Source organism: Melopsittacus undulatus, chromosome 4, assembly GCF_012275295.1.
Source record: "Melopsittacus undulatus isolate bMelUnd1 chromosome 4, bMelUnd1.mat.Z, whole genome shotgun sequence".
Lineage (NCBI taxonomy): Eukaryota > Metazoa > Chordata > Aves > Psittaciformes > Psittaculidae > Melopsittacus > Melopsittacus undulatus.
Window position 1 is genome coordinate 50,644,212 of NC_047530.1, and position 20,234 is coordinate 50,664,445.

Below are 20,234 nucleotides of genomic sequence, written 5' to 3' on the forward strand. Positions count from 1 at the left end.
TTTAACCAGCCTGTGTGAGGTAACTCACAGCCGAATTCAGCTGACTGTGTTTTCTTTTCCTAAAGATCCCCCCAGGAAGCGTGTGGACTCCCCAATGCTGAACAGGCATGGGAAGCGGCGTCCAGAAAGGAAGTCAATGGAGGTTCTCAGTGTGACAGATGGTGGCTCCCCAGTCCCTGCTCGTAGAGCTATTGAAATGGCACAACATGGACAGAGGTGGGTCTCTCCTTTACCCAGGAGTCCTGCCTGTCTGGGTTTGCTCCTCCCTTTTATGTTATACATACAAAAGAGCTGCAGAGCTTCTCTGTTTGCACCAGCACTCATTACAACTTCCAAACACATTTGCAACATTATGTGACAGCCAGCAGCGCTTATGCACACAGGACCAGCAGTCTTGCCAGGGGCTTAAGGGTTCTGTTTGCTTGCAGCTTTTACTCAGGAAACCACTGCATCCTCTGGGCAAAATTCATCTCACCTCTTTAATTGTCAAGAACATAGGCATTCAGTCTAAGGTTGTGTTACAGGCTGTCACTCTAGGCAGTGGGGACAGATGAGGGCTTTGGAAGGTCTCAGTTACATATATCCTCTGTTCTAACAATCTTAAGATGAATTACCCTCTGGTTGTTCCTCTCTGTCTTCACAGCCTACAACAGGAATCTAGTCTTGGACTAGGTGCCTAGCTTTTGGGTGCCCAGACTTAAATGAAATTAACCCCACCCTCCATGTCATCAGAAAAGCTTGAATCTGAAAAGCCCTGTCCAGGCATCTGTAGATGCCTCTAAAATATGCTGTTAGAGCCAGCATGCATCTGACCCAAACAAATTATCACATGCCTGTCAAGTAATGGAATATGTATAATTTTGGCTCTTTTGTATCAAAAAAAAGTATCAGTTTTGTGGAGAAACAGCAGAGGAAAATTATATCTTCTCAAGCAGGGAGAGTAAGCGAACTGTGGAAGTCCACCTATGTGAACCATGGAAGCTGCTTCCTCAGTCCCTATGACTAGCCTAAGGGAAGCACACGCATTTGGATTCACACTTGCATAAATCAATCAGTATAAAAGAACACTTCACATAAATGTATGATGATGATGCTGTAACTTCTGTTTCATCTTTATGACATGAATTTTTTGTTCAGCTGTTAAGATCTGCTCAAAAAGAGCCGTCTGTGCCCAGAAACCCCCTTTGCTGACTGAGAACTGGGTGAAGAAAGGAAATAATTTTGTGTCCAGAGGCCCCTAGAATTGCTGGAATTTTTTGCTGGCAACTGTTACAGTTCTATCTACAGTGAGGGAAAAATGGTGATTTGCAGAATCTGCTAGGATTTAATTCAGACTTGGATATGTGGCCTTGAGATGCACTGCCATAAAGATTTTTCATTGTAGTGTAGGTTGGAAACCTGTCTTGAATATATAGTTTGCTTTGATGTGAGGTCTGGGCAAAGGAAGTGTTCAGGACAAGGCATGCTCAGTGTTATTGACAGGCCTCACTGTGATGAGGATGACCACAGAACAGTCAAAGAGTTGCTCACTCCTTATTCAGCCTGCAGTATTTAATCTTGTGCCTGGTAGGTGCATGTCTCACAAAGCTGCCAGGGCCAGACAGCACTCCAAACAGGACGTGTTAGATTGATCCCAAAGTTTTCCAAGAGCAGGAACGTTTTCTTGCAGCTCTCAGCTTTGACTTTGGATTCAAACGTCCAAAGAAGCAAAGCTGTGTCTTGCTGTCCAAAGTATTTCTTTTGGTTTTAAATGTCTCACTCAGTTCTGCATATGAGGGTACAGTTCAAGTCAAAAGGTCTGAGATGAGTTCAGAGTAAAGGTACACTCAGGCTACATGTCAATAAAGAAGGGCTTTGGCTGAAGGATGAAGCAAAACCTGCCAGGCACAAAAGAGATACAGGGCAATGCATACCACAGCTCAGAGCCGGACATAAAGGTGTGATTAAGGGTGGAGAAAGGGATGTAATAACACCATGACTGATGGTGATGGGCTTGGTAGTACTTGTTTTGGAAGGGGTTAAAGGGAAGATCTTATTTTACTCCATGTGTGAGCTTCCATAATTCATATCATCCACATCCACAGATGACAACAGCACATTTTGTGTTGCTGGCAGCACAGTCATTTATAACTTGAACTGGCTTCATTAAGGAACACCACTGCATGGGGGTTGTCTGGGGACGATGCATTGCTGATGGGACACCATCTGTCAGAACAGTCAGTAACAAAACGACAAGTGCCTTCCACCAAGAGTGGGAATTTTTAATGGCTAGTTGCATGCTATATTCCATGAAATAACCTACTGACAATGGATTTTACAGCAGCAGGGCTTAGATGCCAGAGGTGGACACTTTTTTAAGAATGACAATTTTGGTCTCAACATATGAGTGACTATTCAGTACTGTTATCCTATGATACTAGGAAGACAGGGAGGTGGACCATAGAAACATGTCTTCTGTTTAGACACAGATGACTTGTGTAAACATCCAAAGACACAGAGCCATTGTTTCTTTCTTAAGCTGTCATACATGTCTAACCAGTGGGCAGAACACACCCATGTGTCCTGTGATTTAGCCCTATTGTCCTCTTTCCCAGTAGTAAATAGACGTTTGCTTGCATAACAGGGATTTATGCTATAACCTCTGGTTTATGTGTCTGTGTGATGAGCTGTGCTTTTGGTAAGCATGTGGGGACATTACATGTGTCTAGTGTTGGCTTGTTTAAAGGCATATCTTTCCACTGAGGTTTGAAACTTGGCAGTCTTCAGCCCTACAGGCTGAGAAAGTATTAGTGAAAAACCTAGACCTTCAGTGACTTACTTTTGGATAATAGAGATGCAGAACTCAACACAAAGGCTGCTTGTTGAGCTTACAGACTTCTTGAAATGTTTGTGCTGACCTCTCCATTGGGTCTTTGTATATGGCAAAGTTAGTATGCACAAACACCAGCCAGCCTAAAACTGGTGACTAAGTTTTGTTAATTCCCGATTTTCCTTGTTGTCAGCTATATGAGTTCATAATTACATCTTAATTGCTTCTGCTTTTGTGGCATCCACACCTCTCAAACTATCTGGTATTTCATTGAAATGTCAAAAGAAAAGAGGTAGCTTCTGGGCTTAGTTTTAACACCAGCTAATTTGTCCCTTGTGCCAAAATCACACAGACTAGAAAGAATTCCATGGGAGCTAGAATCTGTCAGAGGGTATGCCAGAAATTTTCAACAGCTCTTCTGTGAGAATCCAAAAACTGTTCTAAAATGGGCTTCATTCACTATTCATTTTCTTCTGGTTATTGAAGTGGATAGCTTGCATGAAAGATCAGCTAACATTAGAAAGCAGTGTTTTGTGAAACAGTGAAGGATATTACCAGGGAAATATATTACAGAGAGCTGCCCTTCAGCAAAGCGCAGGGAATTTTGCTTCTAAGCTTCAGGGATTTGGACCTAAGATTATAAAGAAGGGCATTTCTCTATGCAGGGAGTGTAAGGAATATTGTTGGGAGTAAGTGGTAATAGACCCTACATATTAGAATACAAAATGGATTACTATTCCTCTAAGAGGCTCTATGGTCTGATTTTAACCTTTTCCCAGATTGTGTTTAGTGTTGAGGTCTTCTAGAAAAGTCTGAGTAATGAGTGCTTTGCAATTTGGGCCTTCAGGCATGGTCTCTTTTCCCTGGACAATGTGACAAAGTAGAGGATACTTGGGTTTTCAATTGGGTAAAGGAGAGTAGGGATTACAAGAATGTATGGGAGAAGTCATCTTAAGACCTCATAAGTCAGGGGGAGATAATGAACTTGGCTTGAGCCAAGTTGGAAAGTAAAAGAAGTTTTTCAAAGTATTGCTTAAAAGGGGAGGATGGGTTGGGGGGTTGGGTGTCCAGCATTGCTTCAGGTGACTCTCTTTTATAAATGTCCACACTAGTAACTCTGTTTTCTCGCTTTGTTCCTGCCATAGTAAAACAATGTTCAGTAAAAGCCTGGATATCTCTGAAGCCAATCCCAAATTCAACAAAGAAGAAAGGTATAAACACTGACAATATGTTCCTCTCCTCTACCTCACTGCTGAGACCTTAAAGATGCAGTACTTACCTTCTCTGTGTGGGGACATAGCTGTTCTCTCTTTAGAAAGAAAGAAAGAAGGTGGAATATTTACAGCCCCACACTATACATATTTTTGTACAGTACCATTCATTTGAGGCTATCCTCAGTGCAGCCTGTGACACACATAGTACAGTGTGACTGTACCAGTGTTTTCTCCACTAAAATTTCATCCTACTGCTACTCTTGGTTCAGTTCTGCCATGAGTGAGCATGCTCAGGGTAGAACACATACTTGCTAAGACTGCTTTGGAATATAAAACACCAGGAAAGCTTACAGCGCTCCACCACCAGCACTAGAAATAGCAACACAACTGATTTAGTGACAACAATGGTAGGAAACTTTGGAAATCCTGTCTGAGCAAAATATTAAGTGCCTGCAGGTAAGAGACAAACTCTTTAAGGCTACCCTGGCTGCAGCAGAGAACACAAGAGGAAAAGATGATCAAAGATGGTTTTTGGAGGATGATTCCAGTCTAGCAGTGCAAGTGGCAGATGGTGAAGAATAACAAAAAGGATAACTTCCAACTGTGAATAGAGGCACAATGGAAGACATGCAGGCCACAAGATTTAGGGAGTTTAACTGGACTCATGTGAATCCATGAACAAAAAAAACAAAAAAAAAAGCTTAGACTTTTGGGAAGGCTTTTAGTGAACATCTTATTCCTAAAATTTCAGTCTTTTTCTAAGAAAACTGGCATCCCAATTGGATAATTCTGCATCAAAATGTAATCCTTATACCTTTTGGACAAACACTTAGCTTACTCAAAGGTTAAGAGTGTTCTGTATGATTCAAAAAGGGGGAAACAGTGGGTTCTTTAAAGGAACCTGTGGACTTGGCAAACCATTCTTCTTTCTGTTTTCCCTTTTAACAGAAATCTTTGTATTTAAAGATACATGTGACCTTTAAACCTCAGGAGACTAAATGTGTGAGGGACAGCCCCTGTTTTGGCCTTTGCAGGCTGAGGCAGTCCTGGATGGGCAGCATTTCAACTCTCAAACCTGCCACAGTGAAGAACATCATGCATCTGCAGGAGAGGTTGTGCCTCATGCGTTGCATAAAGCAGCCAAGATAAGATAGGAACAAACACTGGACCTGAACTATTAGAAACCTCTAAGTGTTGCAGCCATGAAGAAGTAGTGGTTATACAGTCTTTAGTGACTGGGCTGTCCTGGACTGTTACTATAGACAGGGGAATTCCTGTTCCTTTCTCTGATTCCCCTTGAAAGTTCTGTTCTTGAACATGCATTTCTTGCATTAAAAGTCAGTCTGAAGCTACTCTGAAGATGAGCTTTTCTGCAGTAATTAAAAGCCAGAACCCATAAGAGAAGTGCAGAAATTTTGTCTGTGACAGGAGGAGGGTCTTTCAGCAGATTTTCCAGCACCATTCATTGTCCCTCTTTCTTTAGCAACTGCTACAGCTGTGTTAAGAGCAGGAGAAATGACCCTTTAGTAACCACTGAGGGAATTTCTTAAATACACGTGGGCATTTTGTGTTCCCTCTCAAAGGTGCTATTTTTCAGAATACAGCACGAGGAGGTTAGAGCACGGAGCGAGCATCAGCCAGGGTCCTTCTCATTGAAGGACCAAGCTCATTTTTGGAGGATCACATTTTCTGTGGTCTTACCTCCCTCCCACTTCTAAGAGTTAGATGAAGGACCTCAGTGGTGGGAAAGTGAGAGGACCTGGATTCTGGATCTGTTCACAGACACATAAAAGGAGTTGATAGGCAGCAAAGAGAACCCCAGCAAAATGGGGTTAGCTAATCATGGTGGCCATTAAATTTTTGGCCAGTGTTTAATTATTCAACTTTATGATGTCTTTTTTAAAGGAATACTGCATCTTTAAGGGTCCCTTCCCTCTAGATGCACATGGTTGTCTTAGTAGCTGAGGCCACTGTCCCTTTCTTTTTCTTTTTCTTTCTTTCTGACTTTCACCCCCTCTTTCAGTGCTTCTCTTCTTCTGTATCTGGGTTGCTGCAGCTCCGTAGTTCACTTGCTTCAGTATTGTAGGGAATGCACATGTCTGCGCTTCTGGGTCTATTGTGTCCTGGGATTGTTCATTTTTTTTAAACCTCATTCCCTTTTCCTTTACCCGACTGTTAATTTGCTTTTCATTCTCTTTGTTAACCTCTTCAGTGCCTTCCCTGTTGGGAAAATGACTTGAAAGAAAAATGAAACAACCTTCTTGCACCCATTCTATTTACATTTTAATATTCTGCATGTGTGAATATGGGTGTATTTTCTGTATAAATATACACACATGTTCCAGTATGCAATGGGTGTCAATTTGCTCTTCTCAGTTACATCACTGTAGATAGATTTGTACAGGCACAACTGAGGACAGTGTTTGTCCCTAAATATATACATATACATGTATTTGTATATATATGAATTAGATGTTTCCCAAATTTGCACTCCAGGCTGAAATACAAATGGAGTGTCACTCAAACACATGAAAAAGAACTTACTGTAATGCTTCTTTCCACTTCTCTATCAATGTGTAGCACAACAGCTTTTTCTTTCTATTCTATTTTTTAATTTTAACTTTTCTCAAAACTGCCTTGCGTTGCCCAGCCCAGCATTTGCAATGTTGATGTAACCAGAAGCATGGCTAGTTGCACTGAGCAGTAAACTGTGAAATCTACTGGGCATATATTAAATTTGGCATTTCTGTTGGTGACTGTCTTGTGGAGAATGGATTTTCCTCACCCAGCCAGGGGTAGCTTTGGCAGCTTGGGAGCCTGTTACTGAAAATGGGGAGAATGAAAGAGAGAAAGAGACAGAGAGGAAAAAAAGTGCTGCATCTGACTTGAAAATAATTTGGCTTAATAACACCAGATTATTTTGTTTGTTTGTTCCTACTCTAATCTAAGTTAATGTGAAAAGGTGGTGACACTTTCCTGAGTTTGTTTACTTGCACACCTGAAAACTTAATAACCTGACTATTCTTTTTGATCTTGAATGCTTTGGTTAGTAGTGAAAAATTAAGAATACTGAAGTTTTTGTCACTAGGCTTCAAAGTCAATATGCCAGAGATTTATTCTGCTTTTAGAGCTGCTGTTTCAAACTCTTTTCAGCACAGCATTGATTTATTCTCCATTCACATTTGAAAGATTTTCTTTGCAACCTTTAAGACCCAGAGACTGAATTTATTTCGAATGAAAAATGAGATCCTGGAGCATAAGATGGCATCCACAGAGATAAGTGCTGGGTTGCTGAGCTGGTATGTTCTAGCTGATCTGAATTCCTGACTATAAGGCCATCATGACTAATAAGCCAGTATCAAAGCAGATTCACAGCTTGAGCTACAATCCTGTACCCTGGGCTCCCAAGCTGGCTCAGAAATGCATGCTTTAATAACCAATATGTTTCACAGTTCATTCGTGGCAAAAAAAAGATGAAGTACTTCTTACCAGGCCAGCTTGGGGGACAGAGGGACACTACACTGAGCAAACTGGGGACAAAAAGAACAATTTCCTTGATAACAGTCTGATATAACTCTGCCTTATCTAAGAGGCAGAAAAGAAATGCATGATGAAGTATGGACCCCATTGCTCTGCTGACTGCTTTAGTTGGGATTTGGCTGGGATTTTCTTTTTTTTGCAGCCTTAGTATGTCCCTCTCCATACTCCCCAGTGCCAAAGTTGAATGTGTCTGCAATATTGTAATCAGGACAAAAGTTATTTTCTGGTAAATGCAACTGTCCCCCTAGTGTTCCTGGTCTCTGAAGACATAGGCACCAGTGGCAATAATTACGACCGTTCAGTACTCCTAACAGTATTTCACTCTGCTTTTCCTACTCTTCTTTCCACCTGCCTCCACATCCCTCTCTCTTTCTTTCTCTCTCTCCCTCTCTCTTCATTTTCCCTTTCCGAGGATGGCGAGTGCTGATCCATTGGGGTAAGCTCTAGTTTTGGATTTTTCCTGTTGCGGGACCTGTTGTATCTTGTAGAGAAACGTTCCATTTGCACTTCACAAATACAATGCTGGCTTATACACTTCAGTGATTGAGGCTTTACAGCAGGGAGAGAGAGAGAGAGAGAGAGATGTGGGAAGAAGCATTTTTGGTGCTTTTGTGTGTGTTTGTATGCTTTATGTTGGAGTCACACTCCATATAATTTACTTTTGGGTTCTTTTCAGTTCTCTTGTTTGTCTCTGTGTTTCAATGTCTGTGGGCACAGAGAACTATCCTCAGATTCTGTGCACATACCAGGACACCTTCTGAGAATTAACCTCCCTTCTCTGTTTAGCACTTTTTGTATCTGTTTGGTACTCTTCAGTTAATTTTGATCCTAATTTATCCTTTTTTCTTCCTTTTTTTTTTAAGATGAAGCTGAATCCCGTCCATGTCATTAAAAAAATGCTGCGTATTCCCTCTCTTTTTAATATATATTTTCTTAAGAGGTGAACAGGTGGCCCTATAGACAGATATGTCTTCAAAGCTCTTTATTTTCAATAGAGGTTATAGATACAACTAGGAATGCAGTCATGCTTCAAGTTAAAGTTCCATTTATAAATACTTAACAGAAGGAGAATATTTAATTAATAAATGATTTAATAAAAACATTGTAATAGATCACTACAGACTACAGCAAAAGCTTATTTAGAGGGTACATACTGAGAAAGCTTATTAGCACCTGTAACGTTTATTCTAATGTTTGTAGCATGCTTTACTATTTATTAATTCTTTCCAAACCATTTATAAATGGAACTTCAGTATAACTGGCCAACTAAGGAAGGTGGTGCTGTTCAACATCACCCTCTGTGTGTGCTGAAAGGAAGAAGAGATGTGTTACCAACACCTGCAGTCCTTTCTCCATACTCTTTATAAAGCTTCATCTTATAAGCAGCTATTACCTTGAGTAGACCTCCTGACGTAAGTTTAAGGATTCCCAGACAGAGCTGTTATAGTCACTGTTATTTGCACGGTTGGGACTGTAAGACAGGAGATTCAAAGATACTCTATTCATGTTCCCTAGATTAAGGAGCAAGGAAGCACAGTTTGTATCTTTTAGACACCCAAGAGTAGTAGTGATGAAATTTGTAGCACACAGTGCCTGACTGCTCACCTATTGCATATTAATTCAGGTCATTTTCAGGGGTCTCATACCCTGAAATATACTTCAGAAATTTTTTGGTTTATTTGAGTAAGCAAGCAAAGAAGAGTATCAAATTCCACCCAATTTATACTTGAAGCAAGCAAGAGGTTGAGAATGACTTTCAAAACTACATATGGAATCAAACCAATTCAAAATTTCTAAGGCATTTCACCCAGGGACACAAGTCTAATGCATTACTGCACGCTGCATGCATGCTGCAGGCTCCCCTTCTTGGAAGCATGGCTCCAGCTTGACCAGCTAAGAGGCTGTATTCAGTATCCTGGTAAAACTGTGCTATAAAAGCAAGTTCTGCTGGGACTGCAACAAGGTACTGAACTCCTGTTTGGTTATAAGAAGGATTTCTGTGATATGGTTATTCAAGGAAAAAACAAATGCTGAATCTGACCCAGATGTTTAGTGTTGGCTGTGAAGCCTTTATACACTACTGGTGTGTGCTAGCAGATGCATTGTTTAAAGCACTTGAAAATTAATCTGAGTGAAGAGCTATAGAGAGGTGTTCTGTACATGTGCTGTATGTGTAGTATGTTTACCAGATCAGCTGCACCTTTTTTTTCTTATATTTCCCTGCCTACACCTCAGCAGTGTGAGGCTTCAGCACTTCACCTCTTACAGCTTTCAAGAAATTCTGTAGGTCTCTGAAACGAGCTGTAAACTGGATACTAGCTCCTCAGTTTCACTATTTAGAGACCACTGGTCTAACATGGATTGGGCTTCATGTGGCTTTGCCTTTGACAGCAGCTGGCTAAAATGAGCAAAAAAAGTTACTTTAAAACAATGGACCTTTTAACTTGGATACGCTGAAGTATCAAATAGATTGAATAAGGTATGTGGTCATCATATCTACAAACTACACCCCACACATACACATTTTGTTTCACTCCTTGGCGTCTCTCTTTCATAGCTCAGATGTCTCCAGATTATTGTCCATCTATGAGATGGGATGAATAGCCTGCAGTGGTCTGAGTGCCCACATTACGTTTAGAGTGCCCTCTGCATCTTCCTCCTTCTGAACATCAGGTCTAACTCCCTTATACTTTTGTTTTGGGGATTTTTAATTCATCCCACCAGGGTTGGCAGAACAACTATGTCACTTTGTAAGGTGACATCTGAGACCTGTGTTTGAGGGAATGCTCTTTATCTGAGCAACTGCGTTAACTTTTCTGTTTGTATTTTCAACAACTTTTTGATGGCTTCCATTGAGTTAGTGCCCAAGCATACAGCAGTGCAACTGACAGAACAAAATGAGTCACACATTATGTTTGTAGTTTCCTAGATTGTTTTATTTACTGGAGTAATTATAAATTTAATACTTCCAATGATAAATAATGCCTGTAGAGACTTTTAGGAAGCTACTTGCTAATAGATATTTCCCACCCAATAAATGTAGTTCATAACCATAGATATAAGATGATGTCATATTTTTTTCTCCTCTTTCCACCCATAGATCATCCAGGGTCTGTCATACTAATGTCCTGCCTGTAAGGCCTCATGCTTTCATTTTCTGGTGAGAGGGATAAAACTTTAAATTCTCTCTGTTCTTTCATTACAGCATTTCAGCATAATGCAGCATTTTCATTACTTTCTTTTGGCCCTGTCCCAGTTCTGTCCACTCTGAGATACAGGAGCAGTGCATGTGGTGTTTTAAAAAAAAACAAACTGAATTCTAGCATTTCCCAGCTGAGATCATCTCGATGGGAGGGACAAATCTGTCATTTGTGCTTCTTAGCATTTTTGTACTGGAGTATAGAACACTGTACTGAGTTTTTATATCCAGCTATGGAACTATGTCTCATATGTAAAGGTAAATTATGGGAGATTTATTAAATTGAAGAAGATACAAGGAAGATCTCAGTCTGGCATCATAATCCATACATACCAGCACTGTCTGGTAAAGGGGAAAAGCTTTGAAAATGTACATTCTTCTTTTCACCCCAGAACTTAAAATTGATGCAGTATTCTTTAAACTCTTTCCACTGCTCCTATATACAATTTCAAGTGTGGACAAACTAAAACTTGCTATAGGGCCTACCTTACTTCTTACATATTTTGCATGAGAATCAGCAGCTGAAATAAAGCTTGTTTGATAGCAATCATGTGGATACTGAATGCATTTCCAGGAGGATTTCATACTAACTCTCTCTTCTGTCCCCTACCTCAGGCTCCTAGGCTGGATGAAAACACAGTACACAACAACTCTTTTTCAAATATTGCTTCCAATAAGGAACTGGGAGTTGGGAGGTGGGGTCTGCCATGTTTTGCCCTCCATGTTTGTGATAATTTTTATAAGAAAATAGGAGGCAAAGGGGTTGGGAGGGGACAATTCAGGACTATTGGAAACACCTGATTGCAAAAAGGAAATAGCAGATTGGAGCTTTTAATCAAGTATCCTGGAACTCAGGTGAGTGTCAGGGAGGACTCTCCCACCACAATTAAGAGTTGGTGGGAACATCTCCTAGTGGGAGTTTAACTCCTAAGTATTTAACTGCATCTCTGGGCACCTAAATGCCTTTTACATTTGTCCAAGATAATCTTTAGGCTCCTCTTGTAATTTATGGTTTGGAAGAAGCTTTTCCTGATGACTCATACAAGGCAGATTTTAACTCAATGGACTTCCTGTATGCATAACACATCTGTGTTGCACTCAGCTACTTCAGTCATATGAGAGGTTCATAAAGTAGCCTTTCAAAAGTGGACCAGACAGTTTTTCCATTAAGATTACTTTGCATAAGCCTTCATGAGTGCCCCACATTGTGATGGGACAAATTTAGGTTTAATCTAATGCAAAAGAATGCCAAGACTGCGCTTCCAGTTTTTGACTTTTGCACTATGATGGGCAGGCTGCAGCAGGGTACAAGGAAAAACAGAAGTGAGTTTCTGCACAGAATGAGTGCCACTGATTTCACAGGGCAAATATATATTTAATCTGCAAAAAGAAAGCATGCTGAGACTGGGCTTCTGGGTTTCACCTACTTGCTGTGATGGATAAACTGCAATGAGGTATATAGAAAACGATCAGTGAGTAGTTTCTGCAGAGGATACAAATCCAGAGAACAGGACCTGCCTTTGTGTTCAGCTGTAACTTACTCTTCCCTTGGAAGTATTTCCTCTTTCATAGGTTCACATATTTTTTAATAATTCTACTACTAAAATTTATTTAGTAACATGTCTGTGACACCATTTCAGGAGCTTCTGTTTGGTTTCATTTTATATTCTCTTATGTCTAACCTGGTACTAACTATCTGACCTATGTGCTTTTTAAATATATGTGTGTGTGCGCACACACGCAGACGTGTATCTCTACACATACACATGTGCACTGTTTTCCAAGCATCTACAGGATTTCACCTTTTCATGTTTGTTACGTAAAGGCAAGTAATTTCTTTCACGGCTCTTACCATAGGTGAAACTTTGGTAGGTTTGCTGTATTAACATGTTGCATGGTGGTTGTTGAACAACTAGACTTAGTCAAGTCCTTTCCTATAAGATGTTTCAGTCTTCAATGCAACTCTTTCCATTTAGAAAGGATGGAAAGCAGCTGCCTCTGGGGTTTACTCATTTACAGTCACACAGAGGGGTATTTTTTCTGCTGGGCAGCCCTCCTCCAGAAACCACTGCTGCTGAAATGTTTGTGCATTTGGCCTGTCTGCCCTTTCAGCACATTTAGTATAGCACATTTGTATGTTTTATTGTCTACACCTGACATTTTTCATAGGTTGCCTTTGCTGGAGAGCATAAGAGCATCACAGTATAGGTGACCTTGTCAGCATGTAGGACAGTTTAATCTCCCTTGACTGGCCCTTTTTGAGGGCTCCAGGGCTGTTACCTTGATATTAGTAAAGTAATCAACAATAGCAGAACTCATTATCCATAGAGAAGACCTAGCTTGTTTCATGCAACCACATCTCTTACTGGAGAGCAGAGATGTTTAATCCATCACTGAGAAGCTGTTAAGGGTTAAGCCAATGTGAGCTTTAATTTCAGTGGGAAGTCATCACATAAGAAATGATTGTGTGCTTGGGTCATGGAGACTTGGGCTTTTTTCTTAATACCTGGAAGAATTCCCTGCCTTTGTGCCTCAGACATGTGGTGCTTTTCCATGTTGCTCATGACAGAGGATGTCTTATTCTTTGTCCACCAGCACTGCACAGAAGGAGTATTCTCAGCACCAACATGAATGTCTCGACAATCCCTTTTGAATTCAGCAGTTCAGCTTGCACAGATCAGATGTAGTAGCTTCCAGGGGCTTGATGACCAAAAGGAAGATAGCAACTCCCTTAATGAAAATATATCATAGTATCCTGCCTGAGCAACAGCATTTCTTTGTTTTGAGGGTGGGACAACTAAAAAATATAAAAGTAGTGATTGGAAAGAGTCATGTGCTTTTCCAGTGACAGCCTCTCTCCTCCTCACTTCATGCCTGTGCCTGTGGTGGCTGGTGTTAAGGGTTATTACTTGTCCAGGTTTTCTGAGGGCTCTTTTCCTTATTGTGTCCATTCAGGTCTCGGTCAATCAGCGGAGCATCGTCTGGGCTCTCCACCAGTCCTCTCAGCAGTCCAAGGGTAAGTGGTGCTGCTTCAAGATCTGTTGGTCCAGTTCACTCACACACGCTTGATGCTTTTGACATCTGTTGCTCCAGAGCTGTGGCTCTTAGCTGGAATGTTTTGTTTTTTCTTGGCAGCTTGTAAATTTTCATAGGTAGCGAGGGAAATGTTAATTACAAATGCAAGCAGAGAATTTCTCATACATACTCCCTGCACTGTTAGCAGGGATCTCACTGTGCCCCTGCCCTTTTCAGTCTCAAGCACATAGAATTATGTTGCTATTACTGAACATTGCCATATCCAGCTGAGGTCTGTATATGGCATGGTTTCAGGGCAAATATCAGGAACCATTTCACAGCTACCTTCCATCAGGTCACAGTAGAGCACCAAACCATGCCAGTTACAGCAAGCTTCATTCTGTTTGCCTCAGAATAGTTTGTATTAGGTCAGAAAAAATAAATTATACAAATCTGAGGGCTAGCAAAGTTAAAAGGAAAGTAAGTTGACTAATTAAGACAAGAACTCAAACCCCTATAAATGTTACAGTCACATGTGCTTATTCAACATTCAGTCAACTAAATATCAGTCCTCAACAAATACTGGTACTCAGCTAGCACAAAACATGCTTAATAGAATATCTGCTGCAAAGTTAATACAGTTTTTAAGTGCAATGATAGAGGCCTTCCTCTCTTGGTAACTTCTTTAGGGATAAGAGTGAGTATTCCTAGTGTCTGACAAGGTCAGCTTTGTCACTTCTAAACTGCAGTCCTTACAAATATCTACACCTCATCAAGAAGCCTGTAGGCTATGGTGATCCATGTTTCCTAATTGTCTGGCCCACTGTCTTAGGAAAATTTCCACATATCTTTCATGGCTTCATGAGAAGATGCTATCCCCCAGTTGGATAGCCCTCATGTGCTAGGCTATGGATATACCAACGGGTCTACTCTTAGGTATATGAAGATAACATCAGTATTGCAAGCATTTAAAATTGTAATTCTCCAGTAACATCGTGTGTAATTCTTAGGCATAAAGACACACTTTCAGGTCTAAATTTATAGGCTAGTAAAAATCCCTTGCTTGCTTGAACTATTTTCTGAAATATATTCTGGATTCCTGTCAATTGTTGCCCTATTTTGCAACTGGCATAGATGTGTTTGTGATCTCCTCTGTATCCTTAACAAGCCAGAAACCAGTGAAGATCTGTTTCCTTGTTTCTGCACTGGGACTCCTGGATGTCAGTAGAATGAAGGAGAGGTCTGAGAACTCTTATGCCACTGCAAAATGTACTGAAAAAGAGCAATGGAACCAGTTTTTGCACAAAATAAGCATCCAGTGCAGCAAACCTAAAACTTGATCTCATTAATTGATCTCTTGGGATCAATTTCTGACATCTCAGTAGGACTACATAAAAAAATAAGGATGGCAAAATCTGTTCCATAGTTGCTATATCTTACTATTTTTACTTAACAGGTAGTTGATCAAATAGTCTTCAAAGGGATTTAGCAACTAGATGGCATTTTCAGCAGATCATAATAATATTAAGGCAGGTCAAATCTGAGTTTTAAAAGGAAATGATGGAATAAAAATAGTTGTGTTTTTTTTTTTGTTTTGATTTTTTTTAATGTCCTTACCTATGTTTCTAGTAGCACCTTAGATTATTGAAAGAGAACATACTTTAAAAAGCAAATAAACATTTCACTATACGTACTGGTCAGGTTCAGTTCTATGAGAAACTGAATTCAACAGCAACTAAAAGTTCTTAAATCTCACAAGACCTTGTGACATCTTGCACCAACTGAAATTCAGACTTTTGTATATTTTTGTGCTTTATTTCATTGCTAATAATGTGGTAGTTAAGGGTGTCCCTTCAACTTGTAAATAGCTTAAGTGGGAGTTGAATTTGAGTTTTTCTTTCAAATTTGTTTCTCAAACCATTGTACACGTAAGATACAAAAATGGCAAGGAAACATTTGCAGTCAAGCTGTCTAACTTGTATCCTTTGGCGCTATCAGATGCTGACTTCCATAGATTAACCACTTTCCTCATCTTTTCCACTTCTTTTTTCATTGGTGATCAGAATTTACCAACATGGAAGAATTCAGTTAACTTTACAATCCTAATAATAATACAGATGTGTTGATGTAGTGATTTTCTTTTCCTTTTGGTGGCCTAGCCCCAAGTTCTTTGAAGTAATTACAAAACTTTGATGCAAACCAATTTAGAAATTAAGTCTTAAACACATTTCTGCATTTTTAAAATGTGGCAACATTGTGCTAATCCATCAAACCTGCAAAGTAAACTCACCAGTGAGTGTACGTACCTGGGACTGAGATGTGAGGCATGGTTACGTGTACATAAAATGTCTGGACAATGCTTGATGACAGCTTTTATTTGTTAAGAATTAATGATAATAGTAATAATATTATGGTGATAACTCATAATAGCTGATCATTTACAGAAATCAGAATCTGAGGGTAGACCAAAGCTCAAGATCTTGAGTAGTGGTTTCTATTTTTACAATGCTGCCAGTATTTATAATCTAAGGTGTTAACAGTGATGTTTTGTAAGGACATTTGTTTTGCTTAGAATGTGATTTTTAGCTTGCTAATATCCCTTTAAAAGGCTTCTATCCTCCCAAGTTTGTGTGTTGCTGTTTGCTGTCGGCATATTAATAGTTTCCCAATGCCTCTAACATGCTAAATGTTACTGTTTGGGAAAACAAAAAAAAAGTAATTCATAATCCCATTTTGATAATTCAGTAATGGATTATGAACTTGGGTTGTCTTTTTAAGCCATGTCTTACAAAACCCCACCCCCTCCATAGAATCGGGACTTAATGGCAAATATTGCTGTGACTTTATGATGGAAATTCAGATTATCAAGCTATCCTTCAGTGCAATGAGGAATGTTGCAGGAGAAGCATAAAGTCTGATGGGAAGTATCACTTCTTCCCAGAGAAACAAATTTGCCAGGCCTCTGAAGTTTTTGCTATAGCTGTTTACAAATCAAACACCAGTCTGAGTTTGCATGTTTCTCCTGGAGGTGTGTGTTCTGAAGCATCCAAGTGAATGCTGAGCAGTTTAACCTTCCAGGTCAGGGCAGAAGATTCAACGCCCACTTTCTAACCCTTTTCTGCAATGGGTGGCTGCAACAGGGGTGTGCATTAGGCAGAGTCGGGTAAAGAGGAAGGAAAGAGGTTCTGACTGGTGTGTGCAGTAACGTGTGTGTATCGCCTACCACTCCTTATGTATCACACACATGTTTGAGTTTCATCTCTCTTCTGGGTTTGCATATGCGCACTTGGAGCTGAAAGAGGTGGTCCCATTCTTGGCACATCTCAATTTGTCTGTGGCTTCAGTGGCTCTTCTTCCCCTTCCTCACCTCCCTACAGCATCTTGCTTCTCTCACTGCAGGGCAATCAGAACAATCCCAGAGAGATGGCATTTCTCTCTTCTTTTTTTCTTGATGACTTTCTTTCTTTTTTGGGTTTTTTTGTTGGTGGTGGTTTTTTGTTTGGTTTTTTTTTATTTGTTGATTTGGTTTTTGTTTGTTGGTTTGGTTTTTTTTCTTTGTTTTACTTTTCTTTCTGTTGTTTTCCTTTGCTGACACGTGGTTGGTTAATATGATGAAGCCTGTTATGACACTGTTGTTCTTGCTGCTGCCGCTGCTGCTGTTGTTGATTATGCTGTGTTCCCAGCTAACTGCATGTCTTTTTTTTGTTTTTTGTTTGTTTTCGTTTCTTTGCAAAATCCCACACCCCCCCCCCACTACCCCTTCACCTCCATCTCGTGTATCTCCTTGTGACATGGTGCATCTTTGTGACTCGAATGGATTTTATTCTGACTTTCTCTGCTCGCCCGCTCTATGCGTATTTCACTGTTTTTGATGTGCATGGACACTCTGCGTCTGTCTCGTAGCCTATCAGAAAGTTCTTCATCCCCCCTCAGACCTCCGACCTCCCTTTCTGTCCCCGACCCCAAGTCTCCTTGGACCCTGATGCTTGTAGGAACGCCTCCAGGCCTGGACATGTACTCCAACCAAAGCCAGCACTTCAGCCCAACCCAAAGACGCAGACTTTGCCATCCAAGAGCAAATTGGCCGAAAAACCACTCCAGTCTACTAAATCCAACCCACTTCCTACCAGCAATACCAGCGCCCCCTCTTCCCAGAACACCCCTGTGCAGAATGCTCAGGGCCGCTCACCTGCTGCCGGCTTTAACCCACAGCTGGCTGTTCCTAAAGTGCAGACCAACCCTATGTCTCCTGTTAGATTGCTCCCTTCTAGTACTGACCCAAGCACCAAATCTATCCCCATCATACAGGTCACCCCTCACCCCTCTCCAAGGGGAAGTCCCCTCCCTACCCCCAAGGGGACACCTGTCCATACGCCAAAGGAGAGCCCAGCAGGCACACCCAATCCAACACCACCATCCAGCCCCAGCATTGGAGGAATGCCATGGAGGACACGGCTCAACTCAATCAAGAATAGTTTCCTGGGGTCTCCTCGCTTCCATCGCCGGAAATTGCAAGGTGAGTACTCACCCAAACACATAGGTGGTTCTGATTTGGGCAGACGTCAGCAATCTCTCTGTGGCTCTGCAAATTTCATGTATTGGGGACTGAATAATATTGGCATTGAAAATGAGAGTGATAGCATCAGCCAGCCCCAGCCCAAGGCATGTGTAAGCAGGCTCTGTCATGCCATTGCATCGGCTCCAACACCATCTCCTGAGCTGTCTTCAGACTCTGGCCATACAGCTCCTACTATCCCTCTTGTGGTTCTTAGAAGACAAGAAAATTTTATCTTCAGCTTCTCCACTTGTTTTGTCAGTGAACCTAGAGTTCTGCCATTTCCCCTATGGCTGTGCTCCGCTGCCTCTCCTTAGGCACAGACTGAGCCTTCTGCTGAAAAAGGATAGCCAGTAGCAATAGGATGAAATGGGTTCTTCCGAAGCACAGCTTGTTTGATCTTGGTTGATGCTTTTTTTACCTCCTTTGGTAATTGGTGTAAAAATCTCCTTAATTCAATCACTGATCTCATATCTGCTGACCTCTTTCAGTTTTCGGAGTCTCTAGAGTGTTGAGATGTGCAAAATTTTCTGCTTCAAGCTCCAGGTGGCTTTTTACATTCAGACAAAGGGCATCCAAAGTCACATGCATTATCCTCAGATGTCATCAGCAGCTATCCCGACACCCTATGGTTTTTTACAGTGTACTGGGATGTGATCCCCTGGGAAAGGATGATTACAGCCATGAAGAGTTGAATTTGAACTGTCATGGTCAGGGACATTGTCTCTGAAATGGTCAGAGAACTGCAGAGAGTTGCAGCAGTGACTGAGCTGCATCCAGCTAGGCTTTGAAGCCATTGTAAAGTGATCAGATTGGCATGGTGTTTGGGTCTGAACCAGAAACCACTGAAGCCAGTGCAGAATTACATAATGATGTAAGGAAGGGTAGAGTGAGCCTTGAAAGGCAGCTCTTGATTAGATACAGTGATCCAAAGACGTATGACCAATGTTTGAATGTCTGAACTAGTCTGCAGAGGCGGTAGGCAAATGCAAGAGGGTGTAATGTCAGAATTGTTTCATTGGTATACAAGCAGAAAATTGAAGGTGTACTGAATCATTCATTTCTTTTCTCCTTCCCTGTCTTTGGCTGTGTATGTAGTACCTACACCAGAGGAGATGTCTAATTTAACCCCGGAATCATCCCCAGAGTAAGTACTTTGCCATTACACTACCTTCTTTCTACAAATACCAATGTCATTTCCTTGCCTGAATATTAATATGAATATGGATATGTCATAGGGTGACATATTTCTGTTGTGGATCAGGGTCTGACTGTAATCTGTTGTCCTGTGGGAGGGATAGAGTTGTAAAATTGTTCTTCTGCCAAGGACCCAGGATAAGATCTGTACCTCAGTGGGGTCAACAGGTAATGAAACAATCTCACAGTAATCACCTCATTTTATCATAGCTTGCTGAATTTACTAGATACATAACATTCTTTCTCTCTTCTTTCATTTGGTTGTCAAGCAGATCACTCTTGAGTGGAGAGGTTAATCAGTGGTTTATACTGGCACTAACTGTACAGTAAAAGGTCTTCCTGTTAGTACAGGAGACTTTGCACCTTCAGGATCACATGCAGAAGCCTCTGCTAAGATAATTCAGAGGAATCTTTGGCTGTGATAGTAAATGCAGTGTTAATTATAGGCAGCAGCACTGGGACATGCAGAAGCTGTTTCATATTCACCAGACTCCTTCCTAAAAGTCAGTGTGCATTTCAACCATTTCATTGCACAAATGTGCGTCACTGCATAGCAGGTTTGGGAGTCCCTGCCAGAGAGTGCAGCTCCAAACACTTCCTAATACATGCAACAGATGCCAAATTATTCCTTTTTATTTTCACAGCTTGTGTTTGTGCACCCAGAGCCCATAGACTTACCCAGCCATCCAAGGCAATTTGGCCTTT

General features: G+C 41.0%; 1 protein-coding gene across 3 annotated transcripts in view; it reads left to right on the top strand.

The window, feature by feature from the left end:
- BRSK2 (BR serine/threonine kinase 2) overlaps positions 1–20,234 on the top strand; it is a 317,883-nt gene that overhangs the window by 270,160 nt on the left and 27,489 nt on the right. For all 3 annotated transcript variants that reach the window (XM_005149208.4, XM_005149209.3, XM_005149210.3), the window contains exons 12-15: positions 66–216; positions 13,718–13,778; positions 18,086–18,293; positions 19,431–19,479. In XM_005149208.4, the coding sequence (XP_005149265.1) occupies positions 66–216; positions 13,718–13,778; positions 18,086–18,293; positions 19,431–19,479 (469 nt within the window). The remainder of the gene's footprint in view (positions 1–65; positions 217–13,717; positions 13,779–18,085; positions 18,294–19,430; positions 19,480–20,234) is intronic.